Here is a 23,805-nt window from a genome sequence, read left to right on the forward strand (position 1 = left end):
TAAACTTCCCGTTAATGTAACCGTTTCACCGATACGACAAAAAGAACATCACATTAACACAAAATTGTAGTTAAAAATCTTTTAATTTATTTATACATGTATTTATATATCTACACATTTACTTACCTATTCTTGTAAAAACAAGAACCACATGTCAAATTCACTGTTAGTCATGGGTGGCACATCTGAGACCAAAGTTCTCTTAAAGTCACGGGAGGATCCAGTGATTTATTTAATCCCTGAATACGTGTTCTTTCCCTATGCCTTATTTTAAAAGCAGACCAGGTCAACACTTCTCCAAGTTCCGACACTTCAAATAACAAGGCAAATAAGAGGACAGATCTCGAGGATGGACGGGGAATAGAACATTTAGAGCTCAGACATTTCTCTTTTGTTTGTTCAAAAAGGAAAAGCCAACCCAAACCAAATAACCACAGCTGAAAACAAGCCTGCGGCCTCCATTACCTTTCTTTCCATTAATATTTTTCCATGTAAAATATAGTGAATATCTTAAATATGCTCCAACAACAAGCAGAACTGAGGTTACTAGTGTATACTAAACATTTTCAGTTATGACATCCATTAGACAGAGTAACAAGTCTAAAGAAATATTCCTTTCTTGCCTTTCATCCATTTGTGCTCTGAAAGACTTAACCTGTTTGGCCAAGAACCTGTCTTTGTTGGCCTCATAGTTACATTACTTTAGTTGCACTTGGTTTAAAACTTAAATACAGACTAGACTGCCACAATTTCATGTCTGTAGCCAGTAATCTTGTAGCCAATGAACCAGGATCAACCAGCTCAGGAAGTTCGTTTACATTAAAAAGATTTGGATTTAGTTGCTTTGGGTGATAGCAAACTTCCATCTTCTTGGAATAGCAATCTAGAGTTTGTGGGTTAATATAGGAAGTTCTGTAGTGCCAGTATAGTAGAGTTTATTTAAGCCTAAATAAAAAAGATAAACCCCTCTTTTGTAAATGAAACGCTAGTGTCAAACAACAGCCTGAGACTGTGGATCTGAATGAAACCCTGTTAATCTTAAATATCAACTCTTATCTAATTGGTTTCATTTTTTGTTGGTATGTGAACACACATCCTTGTTAATTCAGTCCTTGTTATACATTATATGTACTTAATTGTGAATACAAATAGTGATATGCACAGAGCTTACAGTTATTAAGAAAAGAACACACAGAAAGCATTTTAAGTCCTGTATATAGTCCCAACAGTACATTCCCCCCATAACAGTCCCTTAGTCTTTAATATACGCCTTTGTACTCCTTCATAGTGTTGTAAACTTTTATGAAAAAAAGAAAAATAAATCATACGTCTTTTTTTTTATGAAGTAAAGTACTGTCACTAAGAGCATGACAGAACAGGTGCGTTGAGTATGTGCTGCATGCTGCCCTCTGCTGGTCCAGGAGCTGTGCTACAGGAAGGGGTTTGTGGATGAACCTCCTAAAGGGAATGACCCAGCCGGCGCTCCCGCCTGGAATAACAAAATGTCTGAGGTAAGACAGAAAACATCACAAGTTTTGCCCTCTAAACCTCAGGACGTTTTTTTTTTTGTTCATCTGCATGTATATTTATACTTTCCCCCCGAAAACATGTAGTTTAAACATTTTAATCCCAGTCAACATGAACAAAATTATCTTCAGGACAGCCTCACTGGTCAGATTAAGGGGCTAAAATGACATTAAGTGGATGAACAAATTGATATAGCACCTTAAGATCAACTACAACAACTAACCAGAAGTTATTACTAACAGAAGTTTGTAGATCAACAGGGACTACGCCTTTTCTCACCTGCACATCATTCTCTCACATCTTGGCTTTCAGGAGAAAAAATCTTGGTATTGAAACAAACACAACAGAAACTATATATTTAAACTTGTTCCTCCAGATGTTTTCTGCTATTTACACTTATTTATGCTACTTTTTACAAACTATCCTCACCAATTCAGATGGTTTTAACCACCAATGTGCATCAAAAACATCTTCTTGGCTGTATTCCAGCCATGACAGACGGATATTATTATTTTCTGCTGCCTTATTTTGATCTTTCCCTGCTCCTGATTTGACATTCCCAACATTTAAAGCTCTCTGATTGGTTGATTTTTTTTTTTTTTTTTACAGGAAGTGTCTTCATTACAATTTCCAGGTAAAAATAAAGACTTTAAGTTTTTTTCTATTATTAAAATGTGATAAATAGGGTTATCATCATGGATTACTTATTGTAGGTAAGTCTGAATAAAAGCTGCATATTGTAGCTGGGTTGGAAATCTCCTGATGGGATAAAAATGTCTGGAAAACTTCGCTAGACCACCTAAAGAATAAGTTACCAATCAAAATTTAGCCCACAGCTACACACTGCTGTTCCTGGGAGACAGAAATAAAGACGTCCAGGTTTTGGAGGAGAGCTCTGAAAAGAGTAACCAGCCTTGATTTTCAGTAAAATATTTCTACCTGACAGTGAACTCACCATGAACGGATTATTGGATATGCCGGGGACAGCCATGGGCTGCCCGAAGGGCGTGATCGAGGGCTTGTTCGGCCCATAAACTGGAAATGCTGGACCTAAAGATGACGGAGGAAAAGGCATTGACAACAGGTTCCGGCTGTGCTATCCAACCATTACATCATGATGGTTAATTAACTTCCTGATCTTTAAGGAATGGGGAATACAGAGAAGACAGAAAAGTCAACAAAAGAGCCAACAACCAGCACGTCAGGTTGCATTCAGGAGTGAACAGAGCTTCATGAGTCGCATCGGTGTTGGGTTTCTGGACCAGAACAGAACTCTACAGCTTTGTACCCTGAATGCAACCTTTTATTTCTGTGCAGTAGCTGCCACTGGACAGTCGCACTCCGGTGAAGAAGACCAGCGTGAAAATACCAACTCCCAGCAAATGTCTTAAACCAGTGGCAGGTGCTGCACAGCTGTAACAAGGTCAGAGGATGGAGGACGGGTGGGGTAGGGGCACTAACCATTGGACTGAGGATGATAGGCCCCAGGCTGAGAGTAAGGGATGGGAGCCTGGCCGGGGAATTGCTGCTGGAAGTTTCCGCTGAAACTGGTCGGGAGGCAGTACGAAGACGCATTCCCAAAGCCGGCAGGCATGCTCATAGAGCCAGAACCAAATGAGGCTACGAGACACACGCAGCATGTGTGCACAGTGAACGCACACACATCCCCACAGACACAGTCAATTCTACACACAGAACTACTTGGCAATGTAACTGGGTTACATTAAAGTTACATAAATCTCTGAGAAAAAGCACAAATTCCTACAGGCCTCGAACCTGCAGCATACTCACCTGCAGCCGGACCTCTGCCGTTGGTCTGGAAAGGGTTGGTGTCCGGGGCGATCGCCGCGGCAACAAATGGGTTTGTGGATGGAACGGCTAGAAGGAAATTAAGTCGCAAAATGAGGTTAAAGATAAAAACGAATAAGAAGTCGTTTCATTGTGAAGTCCTTCTAACCACCTCCATAGCCAGGCGGCATGCTGGGCAACACAGGCGGATTCTGAGCTGGAGAAGAACCGAGGACTGGTCCAAAGAGGTTCCTGTGGAGAAAAACACATGAAATGATCCTGTTTGTTCAGAGCAGATGGGGCTTTCATTCACATAAACCTGTTCCTGAACGGAGCGCTGCTTGTTGCAGAAGCAGGGATGTGGAATGCAGACACATAAATGCAGAGTGTGACGCATAGTGTATCCCGGTGGCACCGGCGGGCCGAACTCTTCTCAGGTCCAAGTGTTGAACTTTTATCTCCCTAAATGTCTCTCTGTGTATTCTGTGTTCATTCCTTCCTTACTAAAGCTCACAGAATGACCGAATCAATTTCCATGACACAACCTCCTGAAAGGACTAAGGAAATGGTCTAAAGCTTAATAATAATAATAATAAAATAATAATAATAATAATAATATTAATGATAAATAAATAATAATATTCATGATATTAATAACTACATAATTAATAATGGTATTAATGATAAATAAATTAATAATAATAATGATAATGATGATAAATATTAGTGATAAATAAATAATAATAAATAAGATTAATAAATAAAATAATAAATAAATAGTAATATGAATGATAAAAAATAAATATTTATTAAATTAATTAAATAAAAATGATATTAATGAAAAATAAATTAATAAATAATAATAATAATGATATTGATGATAAATAACAGTGATAAAATAAATAATTATGAATAAGAAAATAAATAAGTAAATAAATAGTAATATAAAGGATTAAAAAAATTATGTTAATTATCAATAAATTAAAAAAATAACATTAATGATGAATAAATAAATAAAATGAACGTATGACCGTTGAACATCAGACAACCAGTAGGATGAGAAACGACAAACAAGTCAAATAATACTTCAAGAAGTCAAAAAAAGTGTCTGATTGTAATTTTAAAGACAAAAAAACTTTTAAATCAATGTTTTCCTGATTTCTGACAACTGGCATAACTGTGGAAAATATCCACGCAGCAGTACGACGTCACAATTTCCACGATGTGGAAAAACCAGATGGAACTGCAGAGTTAAACATTGAAACTATAATTATTTGTAAAACATGAAATACTGTGGAACTTGCTCATATGTGGGTGTTATATCCACCATTTGAATCCTCTGGGTCCACCGAAAGCATCAGCCAGACTGTTCCCACCAGACCCTACACGCAGCATTTAACAGTCCCTGAATGCATCATGACTCCGCTGCCCTCAAAAATACGCATAAGTCTGTATTTTGGAAACAATCTAAAGCAGAACGTGTTGTTCAGACAGGAAGTAAGTCGATGAAAAGCAAAGTGGATTCCTGAGGATTGGGTCGAGGTGACGGATAGTAAATACGTAACGGAAAAGGTCGACACATTTCCAAGATAAAAACATGTCAGACTTTATGTGAAATCTATATTAGAAAATGAAAACACCTGAGTTTAAGGCAACAGAAGCTGAAATAAAAATGATCATTTTCACAATACTGTTCCTGTGTAAATCCAACAACACACTTATCAAAATGGTTACCGGAGGATACAAATCACTGTCCTGAAGTGGAATGTCTTCTGTGTCTGACTAGATATGATCAGCTGATATTTTCATTTAAAGCAAATGTTACGTCAAGTTTAAATAAAACTGGGAAAAGGACAAAAACACTGTTTACCAGATGTGGAAATGTTCAGTAGAAAGAAAAAAAAACTAAAAAAGCGGATCCAGTTGATTTTAAAACGTTGTTCAGACTTTGGATCAGTTTTCCACTGAAACATCAAGTCTACGTCAGAACAGACATCTTCTGCACCAAGTCATCAGGTCTCACTTCTTACTTCGCACTGTGGATGGCAAGACGTTTATCTTACAGGTGGAAAAATCACACCAGTTTGTGCGACACCATACATCCCTGTTATTAAGCATGCGAGCCACTGGTTGGACTGGAAAAAGAACCTTTTGCTGGTTTATTGTTCTCTTTAAATGCCAGGATGTTGTGTTCGAGTTAACTGGAGAGTTAACTCCAGTTAACTCCGGGGTGGGAAAGCTCGGCGTCGCACCTCTGTTTCACTGTGACAACGACTTCTTCATGGTGTTTCAGCTAAAAATATACAAGAGTTGAATGAATTTAGATTCTGCTGCTCCGTCTGTGTGAGGTCATCTGAACTGATGGAGCTCAACCATAGACTGTATATAAAGAGATGGGCGGAGCCTCCGTGACGTCACCCGTAGGTTTCTGAAGAGCTGAATTGAAGCTCGGAGGGCGGTTCCTACCATCGCCATCTTGGCAGAGGCATGCGTGTCGTCTCACCCGGAAAATACAAATATGGGCAAAGAGGTGGAGCTGAGAGGGGGGCTGTGAGAGTCATGGTGGATGATTGACATCGAGCGAACTCCAAGCTTTCTGTAGCTAGGAGCTCACTAACCCGGAGAAACAGGAGCTAACCAGCTAACGGAGGTAAGCGGGCTGAAGCTAAGTCATGTTGTTAACCGGCTAAAAAAAAAACGCGGTTGTTTTATGCTCTTCTGACTTGAAGCAGGAGATCGGGTACCTGTCAATCAAAAGGACACGCCCCTAAATATGCCAAACTTAGAGATTAAATTACTTTTAAACGGTCGAGTTAGAAAAAATTCACTCCCCCCACAGTTGTCATGAAGGTAAACCTGATCTATTAAACCTAAAATGGATTTTTGAACCAGGCTGTAAACATGTTTATTTCTGCTGTAAACATGTTTATTTCTGCTGTAAACATGTCTATTTCTGCTGTAAACATGTCTATTTCTGCTGTGAAGTTGGTCTTTTTAACATGGGAGTCTGTGGGGATTCGCTCTGTTTTGCAGCCCCTAGTGGATGAAGGGGGAACTGCAGTTTTGCCACTTGAGCATAGACTTCACTTTTAACTGCTTGAACTGAAGGCTTCCAGACGTTCAGCAGTGACTAACAGGCCAACAGAAAATAAATTCAAGGCTACGCGGCTCCAGAAAAGTTTAAAAAGCTGCATCTCTTTGTGGTGAAACATCAGGCTGAGAAAATGCAGGCTGATAAGACGAGGAACATCGGCAGAAAGTGAGAGTTGAGCGGCAGCTGAAGGCTGGCATGGAGAACCCCACAGAAAAAATATCCATGAAACTGCTGATGGGAGAGACCACTGTGCATTTAATATAAAAACAAAAACACAAAGGTTGCAACCATAAAACAGACTTTTGGTATCACCACAGGGAAAACTTCACAAAATTCCAGTTAAGAAGATAAATCTTGAAACAAGATTAAACATAAATACATGGAAGGAAATTCACCAGAAGCAGCGCAGCCTCGTCATCCATGTAAAAGCCAGAAATGTTTGCTTTAACTCAAGTCAGCACTTTAAAGTTTTTTCTACTTAACATTTACATAAAGAGAAACAATTCCTAAACCTCAGTTCTCTGTCACATTTATCTAAATAACCACCAGTGTGTCTGGGTAATGGGTAAATCGTTAAAAACGGAGCTGAGCGTGGTGCTGGGGAAGTTTGAGGCCTTTATGTTTGAATCTGAGCCTGTTTGCTCGGAAAGTCTGCTTCGTTTGAGGGGAAATGTAAATGCACAAAACGAATCCTGATTTGGATCAAAGTCGATCCGCCTACAAACGCAGGTTTTAGTCTGTTTACTTCCTGTATGTGGTCCGCTTTAGACTACAAAGCAAAGTGCATTGTCGGCTGAGGACACACTAGCTGCAGGTAAACACAACCAAAACATTCACGCATGTGTGATGACAGACGTCTCTGGACGGGAGAAACAACCCTCGGTGCAGACGTGGAAGAATTTGGTCGGAATGAAATGTGATCAACCAGACCACCAGGACCTGGTGCTGCTCCATGTTTTCTTGCCTCTGGCGGAAGTGAAACAGGTTTCTTTGTTTTAAAAAGTCTGTTGTTAGAGACAGTGGGAATAATGTTGCCCCTCCCCAACTGGAGCGAGTCTATCAGACTCGGGTCAGTCTGCATCGCTGTGAGGCGCTGTAGGGAACGTCTGAGGGGTGTGTGAGCGTCTCACCCTTGCACGCTGCTGCCTGTGGTGACCGAGGAGCTGAGCTCGTTGTCTAACTCCGCCAGCGCAGCGTAGCGGTCCTCCATGCAGCTTCCCGTCTGAGCAGCAACGGCGCTGGACATCGACGGAATCGGCACTCCTCCACCTTTCAACAAATAACAGCAAAAACCGTCTATAAACCATCAGGATAAAGGGAGCACATCCAACAGGTTGTTTCAGGATAAACTCTAAAATGAAATTATAAAATTATGACAAATATTATAATCACGATTATTTTGACTGAAATTGAGATCTCGATTATTTAACACAATTATCCAGTATTTATAAACAACGCTGCGCATCGTGGTGTTCTAGACTCCGTGTTGTACATTATAACCGTCTAATGTACGGTTCCGAGTTGTTTAATCCGCTTTTACCACTTATATAGGAACTATTTTATGTTGGCCTGGATGTACGTTTTATACCAAACAACCGCTGTCAGGCTGCAGTGCGTTTCTCTCATTCACCTGTTAAAAGACGGCTGATCTGAACCAGCCGATTAACGCGTTGCTATGGTAACGCCCCGTAACGGAGGGATATTACAGTGTTTAACTGGCCGAACTCTGTATAGGAAACTAATGCAGCCAGTTGTCACTGACAATGGTATAAACTATGTTTAGGTGAACTTCCACAACCTACTGCAGTTATTCTACATTGACCTGCAGCCGGAGCCGACTGAGACTGGCCGCCTGGGAGTGCTTTAGGACGGGAGAGGCTCCCGCTGCTCCTTCCTTACAGTAACTGCAGAACAATATGTGCCTTCAAGTCAGTCGCCAAAACACCAGAAAAGTCTCTAATAACTCCAGTAAAAGCTGCTAGATTTGTCACTTTTAACAAAAAAAGTCTCCAGATTTAGCAAGAAAGTCTCCAAGTTGGCAACAGTGTCTGAATGAAAGCAAAGCAGCTGTGGGAGGAGTTTACAGCACAGCGCTGCAACGCCAGAGACACTCGATTAGCAGCTGAAGACAGCAGGAGAGGAAACTGCAGAGAGGAAAATTATCACACCCTTTTATTTTTATGATCGTTGAAAACCCAGATCGTAGTTGAGATTAAAATCTGATTAATCGCCCAGCCCTAGTAGAAATAACACAGACTAACGCTGAACAACTCTTTTCTCACCTGCTTAGCATTGAAACAAACACACTACAGAGACATAATTACACTTTTTCCTCAGCTGTTCTCTACAGCTAGTTATGCTAGTATCTACCTAGTCTCGTAACTAAACCAACTCAGTGGTTTTTGGCACCACCGTGGATCAAACACATTTTATTCCTGCCATAGAGGACTATTATTTTTGTTCTTTGCACACACACACAACTTCGTGCTAACCTTGTTGCTCTTTGGCTTCTCCCAATGGGACATTAGTGTTATTTAAACCATTTGACTCGCCATATTTTCCACAGTAAGTGGCTGCTTTACACTCATTCAGTCAAAATAGAAGTCTCTTAGCAACACAGTATTGATAAATTATCTTTTTTGATGAAAATGTGATAAATAATGACATTATAAATATAAACACTAGACTTTGTGGATGGCTTGTAAACCTCCTGGATGGGATAGAAAGACCATGGTAGACCTCCTAAAGGGTAAGTTAGTATCACCATTTTCCCTACAGAGTTACACACCACTGTCCCTGAGATACTGTTGACAATATGAGCAACAGAAAGGACACCTAAGGACGCTTAAAAGTGGTTAAAGACAGAGAGGTTTATTTCATGAGAAGAGTTGATATGAAACAAATAAAACCAATGAGGTAATGGTGAATGTGTGTGGATGGAATGGAGGGAAGGTGATGGTGGGGAGGGTGGTACCTGATGAAAAGGACTTTGAGGGAGGTGACGTGCTCAGATGGGATGGAATTGCAGTGTTTCCAAATGCGTCAAAGTTGGCAAAGTTGGTGTTTGAATTAACCTGAGGTGCTGCAGCCGTACATCAGAACATAGAAAAGGAATGTGGAAATAAAAATAAAAAGATTATGACGGGAAATGTGGGTGGATAATAAAGAAAAAGCAGGTAAATATTTAGCGTTTCCAGTAGGACTGAAGTGAAATATTGGATTTTTGAGGAGATGTCTTACGTGACTGGCTCGGGAAATGTGCAAAATTGGCAAAGTTGGTTGAGCTGGCAGTTTGAGCTGGTGGAGCAGCAAAAATGTCTCCTCCCAGGTCGGAGAGCAAGTCGAACTTTTTCTCCTGAACAGCGCTGTGAGCCTGGGAGCGAGCTAGCCCTGGAGACTGGGAAGAAACATGGACACTATTAGGAAAAACTGATATTGCAATGTTTTGTAACCCTGCGATTTAAACTGTGATTTGAAAAAAATGCAGGAATTTACTAGAAGTGGGAAAATCAAATAAATAAATTTAAAAAAAAAAAAAAATCAGGATTTTTTTGCTTCATAATTGATTTTTTTTTTAATTTAAAAAAAAAAAAAAAAAAGATTTTTCCCCAAATAAATAAATTATTATTTTTTGTCATTTTTATTGTTTTTATTGATCTTTTTACTCGTCTCCTTGGGCATTATAGCAGCAGGATGACGGTCTGGCTTAAAATCTAAGTTTTATACTTTTTTTTTTTTTTTTTAAATCCACAAAAATCAGCAATATAGAATAATTGTGAGAATCGCACTTTAAACTGAATCGGCACCGAAAAGAAAAAAAAAATCGGAATCAAATCGAATTGGGACAAAAGCATATCGTCACAGCTGTAGAATTTACAACAGATGAGGAAGTAACGCTGCACTGATTTTACTACATCTCCTATATTTACATATGTGTTTGAGTTATTCTAACTGTTTGCTGCTTTTATTGTCCCAGGACCTTAGTAAACTTTCCTTCTACCAGGTTTAGTTTACAGCTGCCCACATTTAAGTAGCTGTAAATAAAAATGGACATGATAAGTTCATTTGCTTCCTTCATTGCAGGACTTGCGGTGTGACTACTGCACACACATGATGACGATGCTTCAACATGATATAATGCAGCTTTACTTTTTATCTGACTAAATTTTGAAATAGCAAAGAAAAGAAATGTCAGAATGACGCGGAGTGAGGAACTTTACCTGGCGCAGGGGAGTCTTGTTAAGCTGTAGCGTTTTGAGGGGCTGGACTTCAGGGGTGCTGCCGGTGCTGCTTGCTGAGGAACCAGACACCGAGGCCTGAACGCTTGCTACTGTCCTTGCCTGGTCTGGAGGAACATACCTGGGGATTCACAGAGGAGCATCACCAGCTACAGCTCTTGCTTTTTTCTGCTGTGTTTGTTTTAAATGCTGAACTTTCCTTTCACAAAGTCTGCACCAAAGCATTTATGACACATGAGCAACGCAGGCAGCACGTGGTTAACCAAGTCCACAGCTGCACAACGGATTCTGGCAAAGGTAGGTAACACTTAACTTTCAGCATGTACAGTTTTCAGCACTTTCTGCATCTCTGCAGGCAGTAGCGAGGTTATGCGCGAGGATAAGGACGAGGTTTTAAACATCTACAGGCACAAATCAAACACTGGACCGTCATGTAGGCAGGCTGAAAAAAAGCAGTTGTGTGAAAAAGATCTGGTTTGTAAAGGAATCAACACTGAATCTAAATCTAAACAAATCAGGTTGTTGTGAAGCAAACTGATTCAGGAAATTAGTGGCGATGCCTGGACCAGGTGGAGAAAGACTTCCCAAAATGATTCGCTTTAAACTGATGTCTCTTTTCCATTAGTATCCGCTTTTCTCAACTGGTCTCAGATTGGTCCCGTTTCTTTTCCATTACAGCTTAGTACCTGGTGTAAAAGGGGCGGGTTTTGTGTGAAATCGCTGTGATGCAAGTGTTCTGCACTACAAGCTCTATAACAACGCAGGAACTAGAGGTAATCTGCTACTTGGTCTGCGGTTCGCCGGTCGCTGACCATATATCGTATCCATTTGTTGGAACCACTTCCAGTCTCGTCTGTTTGATCCATTCCAACCATTGTGGTCCTTGACCTGCCGTTGGTCCCTTTTGAGCTTTTTCAGCTTCTCTCGACACAACTGAAAACTTCTTTGCTACCCATAGCCATTGAGTCGGAAAGCTCTTGATAGATTTTTTCATTTTGTGTTGCTCCATCTTGTTCCCTCTGTATCCTTTCCTCAGCAACCAAGCAAATAAATGTCTCCTCCTCAGTGTTGGACCACGGAACACACTTTTATTGCGCCATTGCTTATCACGTAACGTAAACAACTTGCAAGTGTGAGTCGATCTTTCAGTGATATCACTCCCTGACCTCTGATTGGCCGCCTGACCAATAGCAGCATGCAGTCTGGCGTCACACACAACCCCACTCGACTCGCTTAGAAACTGGGCTGAGGGGGCGCTAGCGAGCGAGCAATGGAGTAGGGTGTGTGTTCGGTGAGCTCCGCATAAATTGAATTTAGGTCTTTTTATTTGGCGTTTTCATTAAGAGTGAAACACTACGGACTTATCTAAGACACCATTGCATCATATGGGATGGCTTTCTCTTTGGAAAATGGCGACTAACCTGCGCAAGTACAAATACATAGGCAAGGCCTCATCAAGAGAGACGAATCCTGACACGGCTAGCAATGCAGCTAATGCTAGCGCACCGTCTGGGTCAGAAGAACCAAGCGATACGGCTAGCATGTTGTCCGAGCAAAGTGAACAAACCAACCTGGCGGATTTGAAAGTGGAACTGTTGTCATCTATTAAAACTGAAATGACTGAACTTTTCCAGAGGGAAGTGACAAAAGTGCTTATGAGTGAGATCGAGGGTGTCAAGGCAGAGCTCCGCTCAGTCAAGGAGGAAATTGCTAACAACACGGTAGCCCTCCGGTCGGATTTGGACAATGTCAAGACAACTATTTCAGATATAGAGCGGGGGCTCTCTGGCTGCTCGGACGACATCACGACTTTACAAACTAAGGTTTGCAAACTGGAGAAAACTGTGGAAACGCTGCAGGAGAAATGTGTAGACATGGAGGGGCGTATGCAGAGGTCTAACATTCGCATTGTGAATGTCCCTGAAGCATCCTCATCCGCACCTGCCTCAGTGTCCAGACTACTAAGAGATGCCTTGAAAATGGATAAGGACGTGGTGATTGACAGGTCTCATCGCACTTTACAGGGGAGAAGAGCAGACGGCAAACCAAGAGCTATCATAGCAAAACTTCACTATTACCAAGATTGTGTCGACCTTCTTCGCCGTGTACGAGAAGCTGGTTCACTCAGTTACAACGGCTCAACCATCTTTATCTTTCCTGATTACCCACCAAGTGTGGCCCGTGCCAGATTGGCCTTTAATGATGTTAAAAAGCTTCTCCGCGGACGAGAAGGGATACGCTACGGGCTCCTCCACCCTGCCCGGCTACGGATCACACATAACGGCACGGAAAAGTTTTTCGAAGATCCAGCGAAAGCCAAGATGTACGTGGAGGAAAATATGTGAAAAGAAAGAGACTATAATGACTGGTAAAGTTGCCCCATTTTGATTTTAATATTATTTCGGACTCTTTATATTGATTGTGTCTTTATAGAATTATATTCCTTAAATTTTCTATGTCTGCGTTGCTGGGGCACTGTTTTCTTTCTTTCTGCCTCTTTTCTATTTGCCATTATATCTGTGGTATTCCTATTATTATTTGATTTTTGAACGCCTAAAACATATATTCTTCATTTATACTTTGGTAAAACAAAAGACTTTATTATTTTCATTGTTACTTTAGTTTTATGCGGACCTACTTGGAAAGCTAGAGTTCTGATAAGCACGCAATGTGTGGATTTTGTTGTCAAGGGTTGCTCTGTCACCATGTTCTTGTTGGTGACAATTTGGGGTGGGTACTTGTTGCACCATTTATATTGCAATTATTTTGTGTATTTCTAGTAGTGATGGGATTTCCTAAGGTATGTTCTGATTCAACTGAATATAATCTTGTCAAAACTTATACATCTCAAAACTCATGGTTAATCCATTGCTGACTTCTCCAGCCAATATATGCCAGCTGAATTTTGTATGCTGGAATGTTAAGTCTCTTAATAGCCTGGTAAAACGTAGAAAAGTGCTTTCTCATCTGAATCAGCTGAATGCAGACATTGCCTTTCTCCAGGAAACCCATCTTATTACCTTTGATCATTCTAAACTTAGAGGCGGATGGGTGGGACAGTTCTTTCATTCAAATTTTCATTCCAAATCTAGAGGTACAGCTATTTTAATTAAAAAAACAGTTCCGTTCATTATGTCAAAAGTTGAAGCAGACTTAAATGGGCGGTATGTTATTGTAGTGGGAAAACTAAATAACACTCCTGTTGTCCTTGCAAATATATATGCTCCTAATTGGGATGACAGCGCATTTTTTACTGGACTCTTTTCTCGAATACCAAATTTAGATACACATCATCTCATTTTGGGAGGTGACATTAATTGTGTACTATCATGCTCACTGGACCGTAGTTCACCTAAAAGCATGCATCCAACTCGATCATCACAAGTGGTTAACCAGCTTCTTAAAACGTACGGAATGACTGATGTCTGGAGATTTCGAAATCCTGGTCGTAGAAGTTACTCTTTTTACTCGCCAGTTCATAAGACATTCTCTAGAATAGATTACTTTTTTCTTGACAATAATTTGCTCTCACTAGTTAATAAGTGCGATTATCAGGCAATAGTGATCTCAGATCATGCACCGTTGTTGATGACTCTAAACATGCCAATTTCAGGCAGCAGATATAGACCTTGGAGGTTTAATACACTTTTGCTTTTTGATGATGAGTTTGTCAAATTTATTTCAAAAGAAATAAATGAATACTTGATACGTAATAAAACTCCAGGAATATCCTTTGGTCTGATTTGGGAATCACTAAAAGCCTATCTCAGAGGCCAAATTATATCTTATAGCGCTAAAGTAAAAAAAGCTCAAGAAGAGCGGGTCAGAAGGATTGAAGATGATATTTTACGACTTGATGAAGCCCTGACCCATTCTTCTTCTCCTGAGCTGTTCAAACAACGCATAGCTCTTCAGACTGAATTTGATTTGATTACTACAAAACAAACGGAAAATCTTCTAAATAAAACTAGACATAAAATGTATGAACATGGTGAAAAAATTGGGAAAATCTTGGCTCATCAGTTGCGACAGCAACAGGTTGACCAAACTATTCTTGCAATTAATAATAAGCATGGGGTAAAATTAACAGATCCTTTAGAAATCAATCAACGTTTTGGTGAATATTACTCACATTTATATACTTCTGAGTCCAAAAGAAATGAATCGTTGTTTAGTTCATTTTTTAGTAAATTTAGTCTTCCCACTATAAGCAATCAATCTGCCCAAGACTTAGAGAGGCCCTTCTCCAAAGAAGAATTAACAAATGCTATTGCTTCTGTGCAACGTGGAAAAGCTCCAGGGCCAGATGGATTCCCAAGTGAGTTTTTTAAAACCTTCACAAAGGAATTGTCCTCTATTTTGCTTTCTGTATATGAAGAGTCTTCAGATGCTGGCACATTTCCAGAAACTATGAGACAGGCTGTCATATCTTTAATTTATAAAAAGGGCAAAAGTAAATTAGAATGTAGTTCATATCGGCCTATTTCATTGTTAAATGTTGATAGTAAAATCTTTGCAAAAATATTAGCACGTCGTTTAGAAGTTGTTGTACCTACTGTTGTGACTGATGATCAAACGGGGTTTATTAAGAATAGATATTCATTTTTTAACATTCGCCGGCTTTTGAACATTCTTCATTATCCCACCCCACCCGATACACCAGAAGTGGTTCTTTCTTTAGATGCAGAAAAGGCATTTGATCGGGTGGAGTGAGATTACCTTTTTTATACCCTTAAAAAATTTGGCTTTGGTGTGAAGTTTATATCTTGGATCCGTACTTTATATTCCTCCCCTGTGGCTGCTGTCCGTACAAATAACAATCGCTCAAACTTTTTTACTCTAGAACGTGGAACCCGGCAAGGATGTCCCCTATCCCCTTTATTATTCTCCCTGGTAATTGAACCACTTGCAGCAGCTGTACGCAGTGATGCTTCTATCAAGGGTGTACGAAGAGGTGATTTTGAACATAAAGTCTCCCTTTATGCGGACGACACACTATTATATGTGTCTGAGCCACTTCAAAGCCTGCCAAGACTCCTTGATCTTTTGGATAGTTTTGGAAAAATATCAGGCTATAAGGTTAATATGCAGAAAAGTGAGCTTATGTCCATAAATTGTGCAGTCCAACAAAGTATGCTAAGTTCACTCCCATTTAAATTAAGTGAAAATAAATTTAAGTATCTTGGAGTTTGGATTACGAAAACATACAAACAGATGTACAAAACAAATTTTATTCCACTACTAGATTCAGTAAAACAGGACCTTGAACGCTGGATTATACCGTTGTCATTAGGGGGAAGAATAAATATTATTAAAAATGAATATTTTACCCAAATTTTTATATCTATTTCAATCAGTGCCCATATTCTTAACAAAATCTTTTTTCTCACTCATAGATAAGTTGGTATCATCATTTATATGGAATGGAAAAAGTGCATGCATTTCCAAAGATATCTTACAACGACACAGAGAAAATGGAGGATTCTCACTTCCCAATTTTCAATATTACTATTGGGCATCGAATATCCGTGCAATGTTGTATTGGTCTTTGACTTCAAATAATGGTGGCTCTAAACGGTTGATACTTGAGAATATGTTATGCAGATCTACTTCTTTACACTCTTTGCTGTGCTCAGGATTACCTCTGCCTCAGCCCTTATGTAATTTTTCCACAAGCGTTGTTGTTAAACATTCATTTAAGATTTGGGCACAATTCAGACGGAGCTTCAGTTTAAATAATATGTCAGTTTATGCTCCTATTGCACGAAACCATATGTTTGTGCCTTCCACTATTGATGACTCCTTTACTATCTGGGCCACACATGGCTTGAGGACTTTGAAAGACATGTTTGTCAAAGGACTGTTTGCATCGTTTCAACAAGTGAAAACAGCTTTCCAAATACATGATTGTCATTTCTTCAGATATCTTCAGCTTCGCAGTTTTGTGTCTACTTCATTCAGTTACTTCCCCTCACGACCGCCTGACTCACTCCTGGAAACAGTTTTGGATCTGAATGCTCGCTCCAAGGGACTGATTGGTAAAATTTATTCGGCAATTAATTCTTATAACTTGGAACCACTGGATCGTGCTAGGCGAAAATGGGCGGAGGAACTTGAAATTGTAATCTCTGAAGACGTTTGGAAAACTGTTATAAATAATATTTACTTATCCTCAATTTGTTTAAGACACAGGGTAATCCAATTTAAAATTGTTCATAGATTGCACTGGTGTAAAGTGAAACTGGCAAAATTTAAACCAGATTTGGATCCTAACTGTGATCGTTGTGGAACCGAACTTGCAACATTATCTCATATGTTTTGGTCCTGTTCAAAGCTGGCACAATTTTGGCAATCCATTTTCAAATTTCTATCGGATGCATTTGGGATTAATATCATAGCTGAGGCCAAAACTGCAATATTTGGTATTTCACCACACATTATCAGCAGCCAAAAACATAAAATAGCAATTGCTTTTGCCACACTTATTGCTCGCAGGCTTGTACTGCTTAAGTGGAAGGAAAAGCACCCTCCATCTTTCAAATTATGGTTTATGGACCTTTTTCGTCATTTAACACTAGAGAAAATAAGGTACTCTCTAAGAGGCTGCGTTAATAAGTTCTTCAATATCTGGCAACCTATTTTGGATCAGATTAAGAAGGTGGATCCGTCACTTATCTCACAAGAGTAATTTATGTTTTAAATTATTATTGTTTCTGGGTTTTTTTTGGTTTTTTTTTATGGTGCAACAGGGTGGGAGGGTTTGTTTTGGGGAGTTTATAAAAAAAAAAAAAAAAAAAAAAAAAAAAGACTATTGTATTTTCAACAATATGTCTAACAATATTTTTTTCAATAAAAAGACTTTGAACAAAAAAAGAAACTGGGCTGAGTCATTACAAAGAAAGTACCGGTAAACGGTACAAAAGCAGAGTGGAAAACCCTATAAACCGAGGCGAGGTGAGTTAAACTGAGATGAGCTGATACTGATGGAAAACGGCCATTAGTGACATCTGGTCCAGCGGTCCAGGTGTGAACAGTGGGGTGATGGCGCCTCTGCAGTGGCGGAGGCCGAAACTGTAGAAGTATCTGCCCCTGGAGTTCCTCTTCATTGTGGACCTGCCCCTGTGTAAGTCTAGGCTGCAGATCTATTTATGTAGATCAACCTTTAGCACCTGTAACATGTCCTGATGTGCACAGTTTATAAGTTTGCTACATTTTTTACTCTTGTATGTATCCATGTCCAGCGTTCTGATCAGCGGAGGTTGCCGTACAAAGAACTTTATTGAGGAGCGTTAATCAGAAAAACGTTGGTCCTGAAGGCAACGCTTCAGATAGGGTCATGTTGACAGAAACAACAAGGTCATTTAAAAATCCCAGGTGAAATTAAAAAATTCCGGCAATAAGAAAGGAGCTGTACTTGTAAAACTGGCTGCTACTTTCACACTTGTTAAATGAATCCATAGACACTGATTTGATTCGTCCCTACACTGCTTCCAGCTTCCAATTACAATCTCCTGCCAACATCCCAGCTCCATACAAGGCAGCCTTAGCTGAAGATCTGAGGAAAAACTTCCACCATTTATCCAACATATTCCACAGGAAAAGGTAAACAACTGGTTTACTTGCATTTATGTCTAAACAAAGCTAAATAAATAGAAAAAAAAGAAGCTTAACTCACCATCTTTTCTTTTCGTATTTTTCCTGGAGGAACTCTTTAACTTTCTGTGGTTCTCGGAAATCTGGAACGACTAACGTCCTGTCGTCATAAAGGCCCAACCAGATGTGTTTACAGACCTATAGGGAGAGCGCAGGAATGAGGAGGGCGTAGAGGCAGGGAAAGGGTTGAGGTGGGGGTAGGAGCAGTCGGGATAGAGGTGAGTAAGGGATGGAAAGGGGGGGGGGGGGACAAGGGACGAGGGGAAAGTAAGGAGAAAGGAATGTCCAAACGTTGACTAAAACGCTAAGACAGGAGAACCAAGCCATGACCACGAAAAGTCCAATCTGCGTGGCAGAATGTGTGTGTCGATACCTCATTGCTGTGTTTCTGTAGGAACTCGATTTCCTGCTGTGTGAAAGTGGTCATAGAGATGGATTTCACTCTGTGTGGGGGGTTCAGGCCTCGTCTGTGGGTGGAGGAGGAAAATGTCAGCTAAAGAACGAGCTGGTTGGTGTTAGAAGGTAACAATCAAACAAAAAGCCAAACCCCCCCCCCCCCCCCCCCCCACACACACACACACACACACACACACACACACACACACTTTTCAGAACAAACCAATTCATGAGTGTGTTTTATGTTTTGGACGCGCTGAATGAACATGTGATCTTCTGAAAGACATTTCTGAAGCATTCATTGCTTCTAAGGCATTTTCTGAAAGATAAATACTTCAGTTTTGCTTTAAATCACAAGTACTGTCAGCCTGACGTTATGTTCCAGCAGAAATATTTCTCTGTTAACATGACAGGAATTTACAATCATGTAGAAACCACGAGTCCTGATGCCTTTTTAGCAACAAAATCTGGAGAATCAACATGAGAACGATTTTCCAAGTACTTAAAACTATTTTTTATTCATTCTCTATACCACTTAGTCCAGTTCAGGGTTGCTGGGAAGCTGGAGCTTATCCCAGAAATTAGCAGGCGCCAGGCAGGTACACCCTGGACGGGTCGCCAGTCCATCACAGCACCAGCACATAGACACAAACAACCATTCACGCTGAGCTTTCTGACATTAAATGGTACAGACAAACTAGCATTACATAAAAATACTACACAAAATGTGTGTTATTGTGAGTGGTGCTAACAGGACTGTAAAAGTCAGGAACCAAAACAGGTGGACTGATTTATATTAACAACAATAACAATTATCATTTTACTTCATTAATCCAGGCTGGTAAAAAAAAAGACTGGATTGTGCCCATCTCAAGTAGACACTAGAGCGCAGCGGGACCCAAGTCCACTAGATAGTGTGTACATATGCAAATTTTAACTTTCCTGTCTAACATCCTTCTCAGACTAAGTTCCAGACTTATTTACGGACTTCCCAGATCTCCTCTTTAAATGTTTCTGTTTTCCGTTCTCTGCCCAGATGATGCCACGTTGTTTCAATAATGTTGAGGTCAAGCCAAGCGGCAACCTCATAGTGGTTAAAAGTGAAGCCTATGTGGAAGTGCATAAAACTGCAGTTCCCTTCTCATCCACTAGGGGCTCCAAAACAGAATGAATCCCCATAGACTCCCATGTTAAAAAGACCAACTTCACAGCAGAAATAAACGTGGTCAGGTTTACCTTCATGACAACTGTGGGAGGAGTGAATTTTTTTCTAACTCGCCCTTTTAAAAGTAACCTAATCTCGAAATTTGGCATATTTAGGGGCGTCTCCTATTGACTGACAAGTACCCGATTTCCCGCTTCAAGTCGAACGAACGTAGAACAACCGCGTTTTTAGCCGGTTAACAACATGACTTAGCTTTAACCCGTTACTCTCTGTTAGCTCGTGTTATCTCCGGGTTAGCTCGGTTAGCTCTTAGCTACAGGCAGCTCGGAGTTCACTCGATGTCAATCATCCACCATGATGCTCACAGCCCCCCTCTCAGCTCCACCTCTTTGCCCATATTTGTATTTTCCGGGTGAGACAACGACATGCGCGCCTCTGCCAAGATGGCGATGGCAGGAACCGCCCACCGAGCTTCAATTCAGCTCTTCAGAAATCTACGGGTGACGTCACGAAGGCTCCCAGAGGATCTTTTTATATACAGTCTATGGTCCGACCTGTTGCCTCTTCTGCACAGTCCAGTTCTTGTGGCATACTTCAGCTCTTTCTCCCCGTTTCTCTTCCTTGTGAATGACTTCTTGACAGCCGCGTTTCCATGGAAACCATTTGAACAGTAGATGGATCAACTGAAGGTCCAGATGCATCCTTCAGACCTACAACAGGTCTTCCCTGAATTTGTTCCCATTCCTCCAGGAAGTCATTTCTAGACCCTGTTAACCCGGTGAAACAAGTTTTTTTTTCCTTCTCAGGCCTGATACTTCTCGTGTTCCTGTTACATGTTTTAAGTGTCTTATTTTAAATGAATGATTCGTGTCAGCCTGAATGATTTTGATATTAACTAAGTGTGATTTTTTTGTGACAAATATTCCAATTTGGTTTTTAAATATAATTTTTTTAAACAGAATCTTTCTTTATTTCAACAACTTTGAACATATATTTACCTTAAAAGTCTTCTCTTAAATTTTTCTAAAATTACCATATTACTTGCATTTGACTTAATTTAGATTGTAAAAGTCTATTATTTCAAGCAAAACGTTGCCACAAAGTAAAACAATGGTCTAATGTCATACTGTCTGCAATTTTCAAGGTCTGTATGATAAAGTATGATTCCATATCTTTACATAGCTGTAATTATTATCTTCAGAGATTCAGTGTCCAACGTCTCTACATCCTGACTGTGCAGCTACATTTACACTTACATTTTCCAATGAAAAGCTAAAATACCCTGCTTGGATGTAGGCTTGCAACACTATGCCATGAGCAACACACATTGTTGTTGTTGTTTGTTTATTTCGAACAGTAATTAGATTTTATAACGCAAACATGAATATAAAACGACAAAGCAAACAAAATTAAGAGGTCATACATGTGACGCAAAAAAATATATAATATACAAGGGAACGATCTATATGTTTGAAAAGGAGTAGGAAGAAGAGTAAAACTTATTAAATCCTACCCCTTTTTCTGATTCTCAATGTTGCACATCATATGATCACACTAACTACACAGCATAAAGCCATGTGACAAGTAGGATCTGCACTCAAGTTGCTTCAAGCCTGATCACACAGAAAATCAATCACTTGGCTCACTTTGTTTTTCTAATACTTTCCAAGTTGCAAGACCCCACCCCTAATATAGAGGTGTTTTGTGTGTTTGCTGGTTCTGGGGTTCAGCTTGACCTCAACTACAGGGGAGTCCACGTAATGTGGTCTTTCCACACAACGTTAGCGACTGTTTGACTGTAAGCTGTTGTTCCAGATCTGATAAAATCTATCCTAAAAAAAAATCCACAATTTATTACATAAAATAAAACAATAAAATAATAAAATACATAGTAAAAATACATAAATAAAAATAATATAATACATAAAATAATAGAAAAAAATACATAAAAATAAATAAATAAAATAATAATAATAGTTAATACATAAAATAATAAAACATACACATCAAATAAGATAAAATCCTTAAATCTGATGTTTTAGGCCAGCTAACCTTGATCACAGATAAAACATGTGGTTGCTTCTGAATCTACATGTAAATAAAGCAGCATATCTTATTCTGATGCGTAGATGTAAACAAACTGATCATCCAAACACTGACCAGCCCAGCCTAACCCAATTTAACATTAACCTAACTCTAACCTAACCCAACCTAACCTAACCAAACGAAATCCAACCTAGGGTTAGGGTTAACTTTACCTAACCTAAGCCAACCTAACCTAGGGTTAGGGTTAACCTAACCTAACCTAACCCAACCCAACTCTAACCTAACCCAACCCAACTCTAACCTTAACCCAACCTAAACCAAACCCAACCCAAAATTGACCTAACCCTAACTCTAACCATAACCCAACCTAAACCTAACCCAACATTAACCCAACCTAACCCTAACTCAACCTAACCAAACCAAACCCAACCTAACCTAAGCCAACCTAACTCTAACCTAACCCAACCCAACTCTAACCTTAACCCAACCTAAACCAAACCCAACCCAAAATTGACCTAACCCTAACTCTAACCTAACCCAACCCTAACCTTAACCCAACCCAACTCTAACCTTAACCCAACCTAAACCAAACCCAACCCAAAATTGACCTAACCATAACCCAACCTAAACCTAACCCAACATTAACCCAACCTAACCCTAACTCAACCTAACCAAACCAAACCCAACCTAACCTAAGCCAACCTAACTCTAACCTAACCCAACCTAAACCAAACCCAACCCAAAATTGACCTAACCCTAACTCTAACCTAACCCAACCCTAACCATAACCCAACCTAAACCTAACCCAACATTAACCCAACCTAACCCTAACTCAACCTAACCCAACCCAACCTAAACCAATCCCAACCCAACATTAACCTAACCCCAACCCCAACTCTAACCCAACCCAACCCTAACCTTTACCCAACCTAAACCAAACCAAACCAAACCCAACCTAACACTAACCTAACCCAAACCTAATTCAACCTAACCTCACCATACCCAACCCTAACCCAACCCAACCTAACAGTCCGGGGCTGAACCGGAGGTAGCGTCCACGTTACCTGTCCTGACTTCAACTAGCCAACGTGCTAACGGTACCGGACCTCTAACATACTAGCACCGACAGTTGCCTGGTGGACGAATAAAACGTTAAATATCACACTTGAACTGAAAAGGTAACTCACAGGATTCCGGAGCAGGTGGTGCAGACGAAGGAACCCACTGTCATGTTGACATATGTCGGGCCGCGTTGGTCGCAGTCGAAGCATTTCCTATTCGCGGGCAAGCTCGTCATTTCGCGGAGCATCTTCAGATGAGTCTCCTCCTGCTTTCGCTTCGCGCTGGTCGCCATGGCGGAAAGCAGCGACACGTTGTCACCGGGGTTTAAAAAAAAAAAAAAAAGTTTTATTAAAGAACCCGGCTCAGAGCGGGCGTCTTCAGGGCAGAGTAGCCGCGTACGACGGCGGCGAGCAGGGAGAGACACCTTACTGAGGTCCGGAGGGGAGGCTGACAAACTGCTTCTTCTACATAAAACACACGGACAGCACAGGCAGCGCCACCGCGACAGCGCCCCCTCTTGGTTCATTATGGTGCACTGCATCTGTGGCACACGCCTTTTTCTTCCCACTTTATGACAACATCTCGTAGAGACAATTACAAAAAAAAAAAAAAAAAACAAGGCGAAGCATTTTCCTTATGTAAAATTTATGGAAGAGTATTAGAGAAACTGAATTTTAAAAAAAAATCTGTGAATTCTAACTTTAATCTCTGAATTCTAATCTTTGTCATCTTTTATTTCTATGGTTTTTTTTCTTGTTTTTGTTTTTAGATTTCATTCTGTTCAAATAAACTTTTTTAGTCATTCATTCATTCATTCATGTCTGTACTATCATGGT

The 23,805-nt window shown here is 40.1% G+C and overlaps 1 protein-coding gene across 1 annotated transcript; it reads right to left on the bottom strand.

Annotated features, from left to right (window-relative positions):
* Nucleotides 1-76: 76 nt before the first annotated feature.
* Nucleotides 77-23,394, bottom strand: agfg1b (ArfGAP with FG repeats 1b). Its single transcript, XM_079243667.1, has 12 exons — nt 23,095-23,394; nt 18,674-18,767; nt 18,323-18,438; nt 10,630-10,768; nt 9,650-9,806; nt 9,384-9,491; nt 7,540-7,678; nt 3,488-3,567; nt 3,319-3,405; nt 2,989-3,147; nt 2,483-2,577; nt 77-1,489 (listed from the first exon to the last, which is right to left on the bottom strand). The coding sequence occupies exons 1-12, from the start codon at nt 23,259-23,261 to the stop codon at nt 1,430-1,432; spliced, it is 1,401 nt and encodes a 466-aa protein (XP_079099793.1). The 5' UTR covers nt 23,262-23,394; the 3' UTR covers nt 77-1,429.
* Between the last annotated feature and the right edge of the window lie 411 nt (nt 23,395-23,805).

This window comes from Telmatherina bonti, assembly GCF_933228915.1.
Source record: "Telmatherina bonti genome assembly, chromosome: 7".
Taxonomy (NCBI): domain Eukaryota; kingdom Metazoa; phylum Chordata; class Actinopteri; order Atheriniformes; family Telmatherinidae; genus Telmatherina; species Telmatherina bonti.

What these genes read in the sequence shown, in the direction of transcription:
- agfg1b (XM_079243667.1), bottom strand. Translation starts at nt 23,261, where the DNA reads ATGGCGACCAGCGCGAAGCGAAAGCAGGAGGAGACTCATCTGAAGATG. An exon ending in ACCACCTGCTCCGGAATCCT is followed by an intron (nt 18,768 to 23,094) that starts GTGAGTTACCTT and finishes CTCCACCCACAG; the next exon opens with ACGAGGCCTGAACCCCCCAC. An exon ending in CGGCAGAGGTCCGGCTGCAG is followed by an intron (nt 3,148 to 3,318) that starts GTGAGTATGCTG and finishes TGTGTCTCGTAG; the next exon opens with CCTCATTTGGTTCTGGCTCT.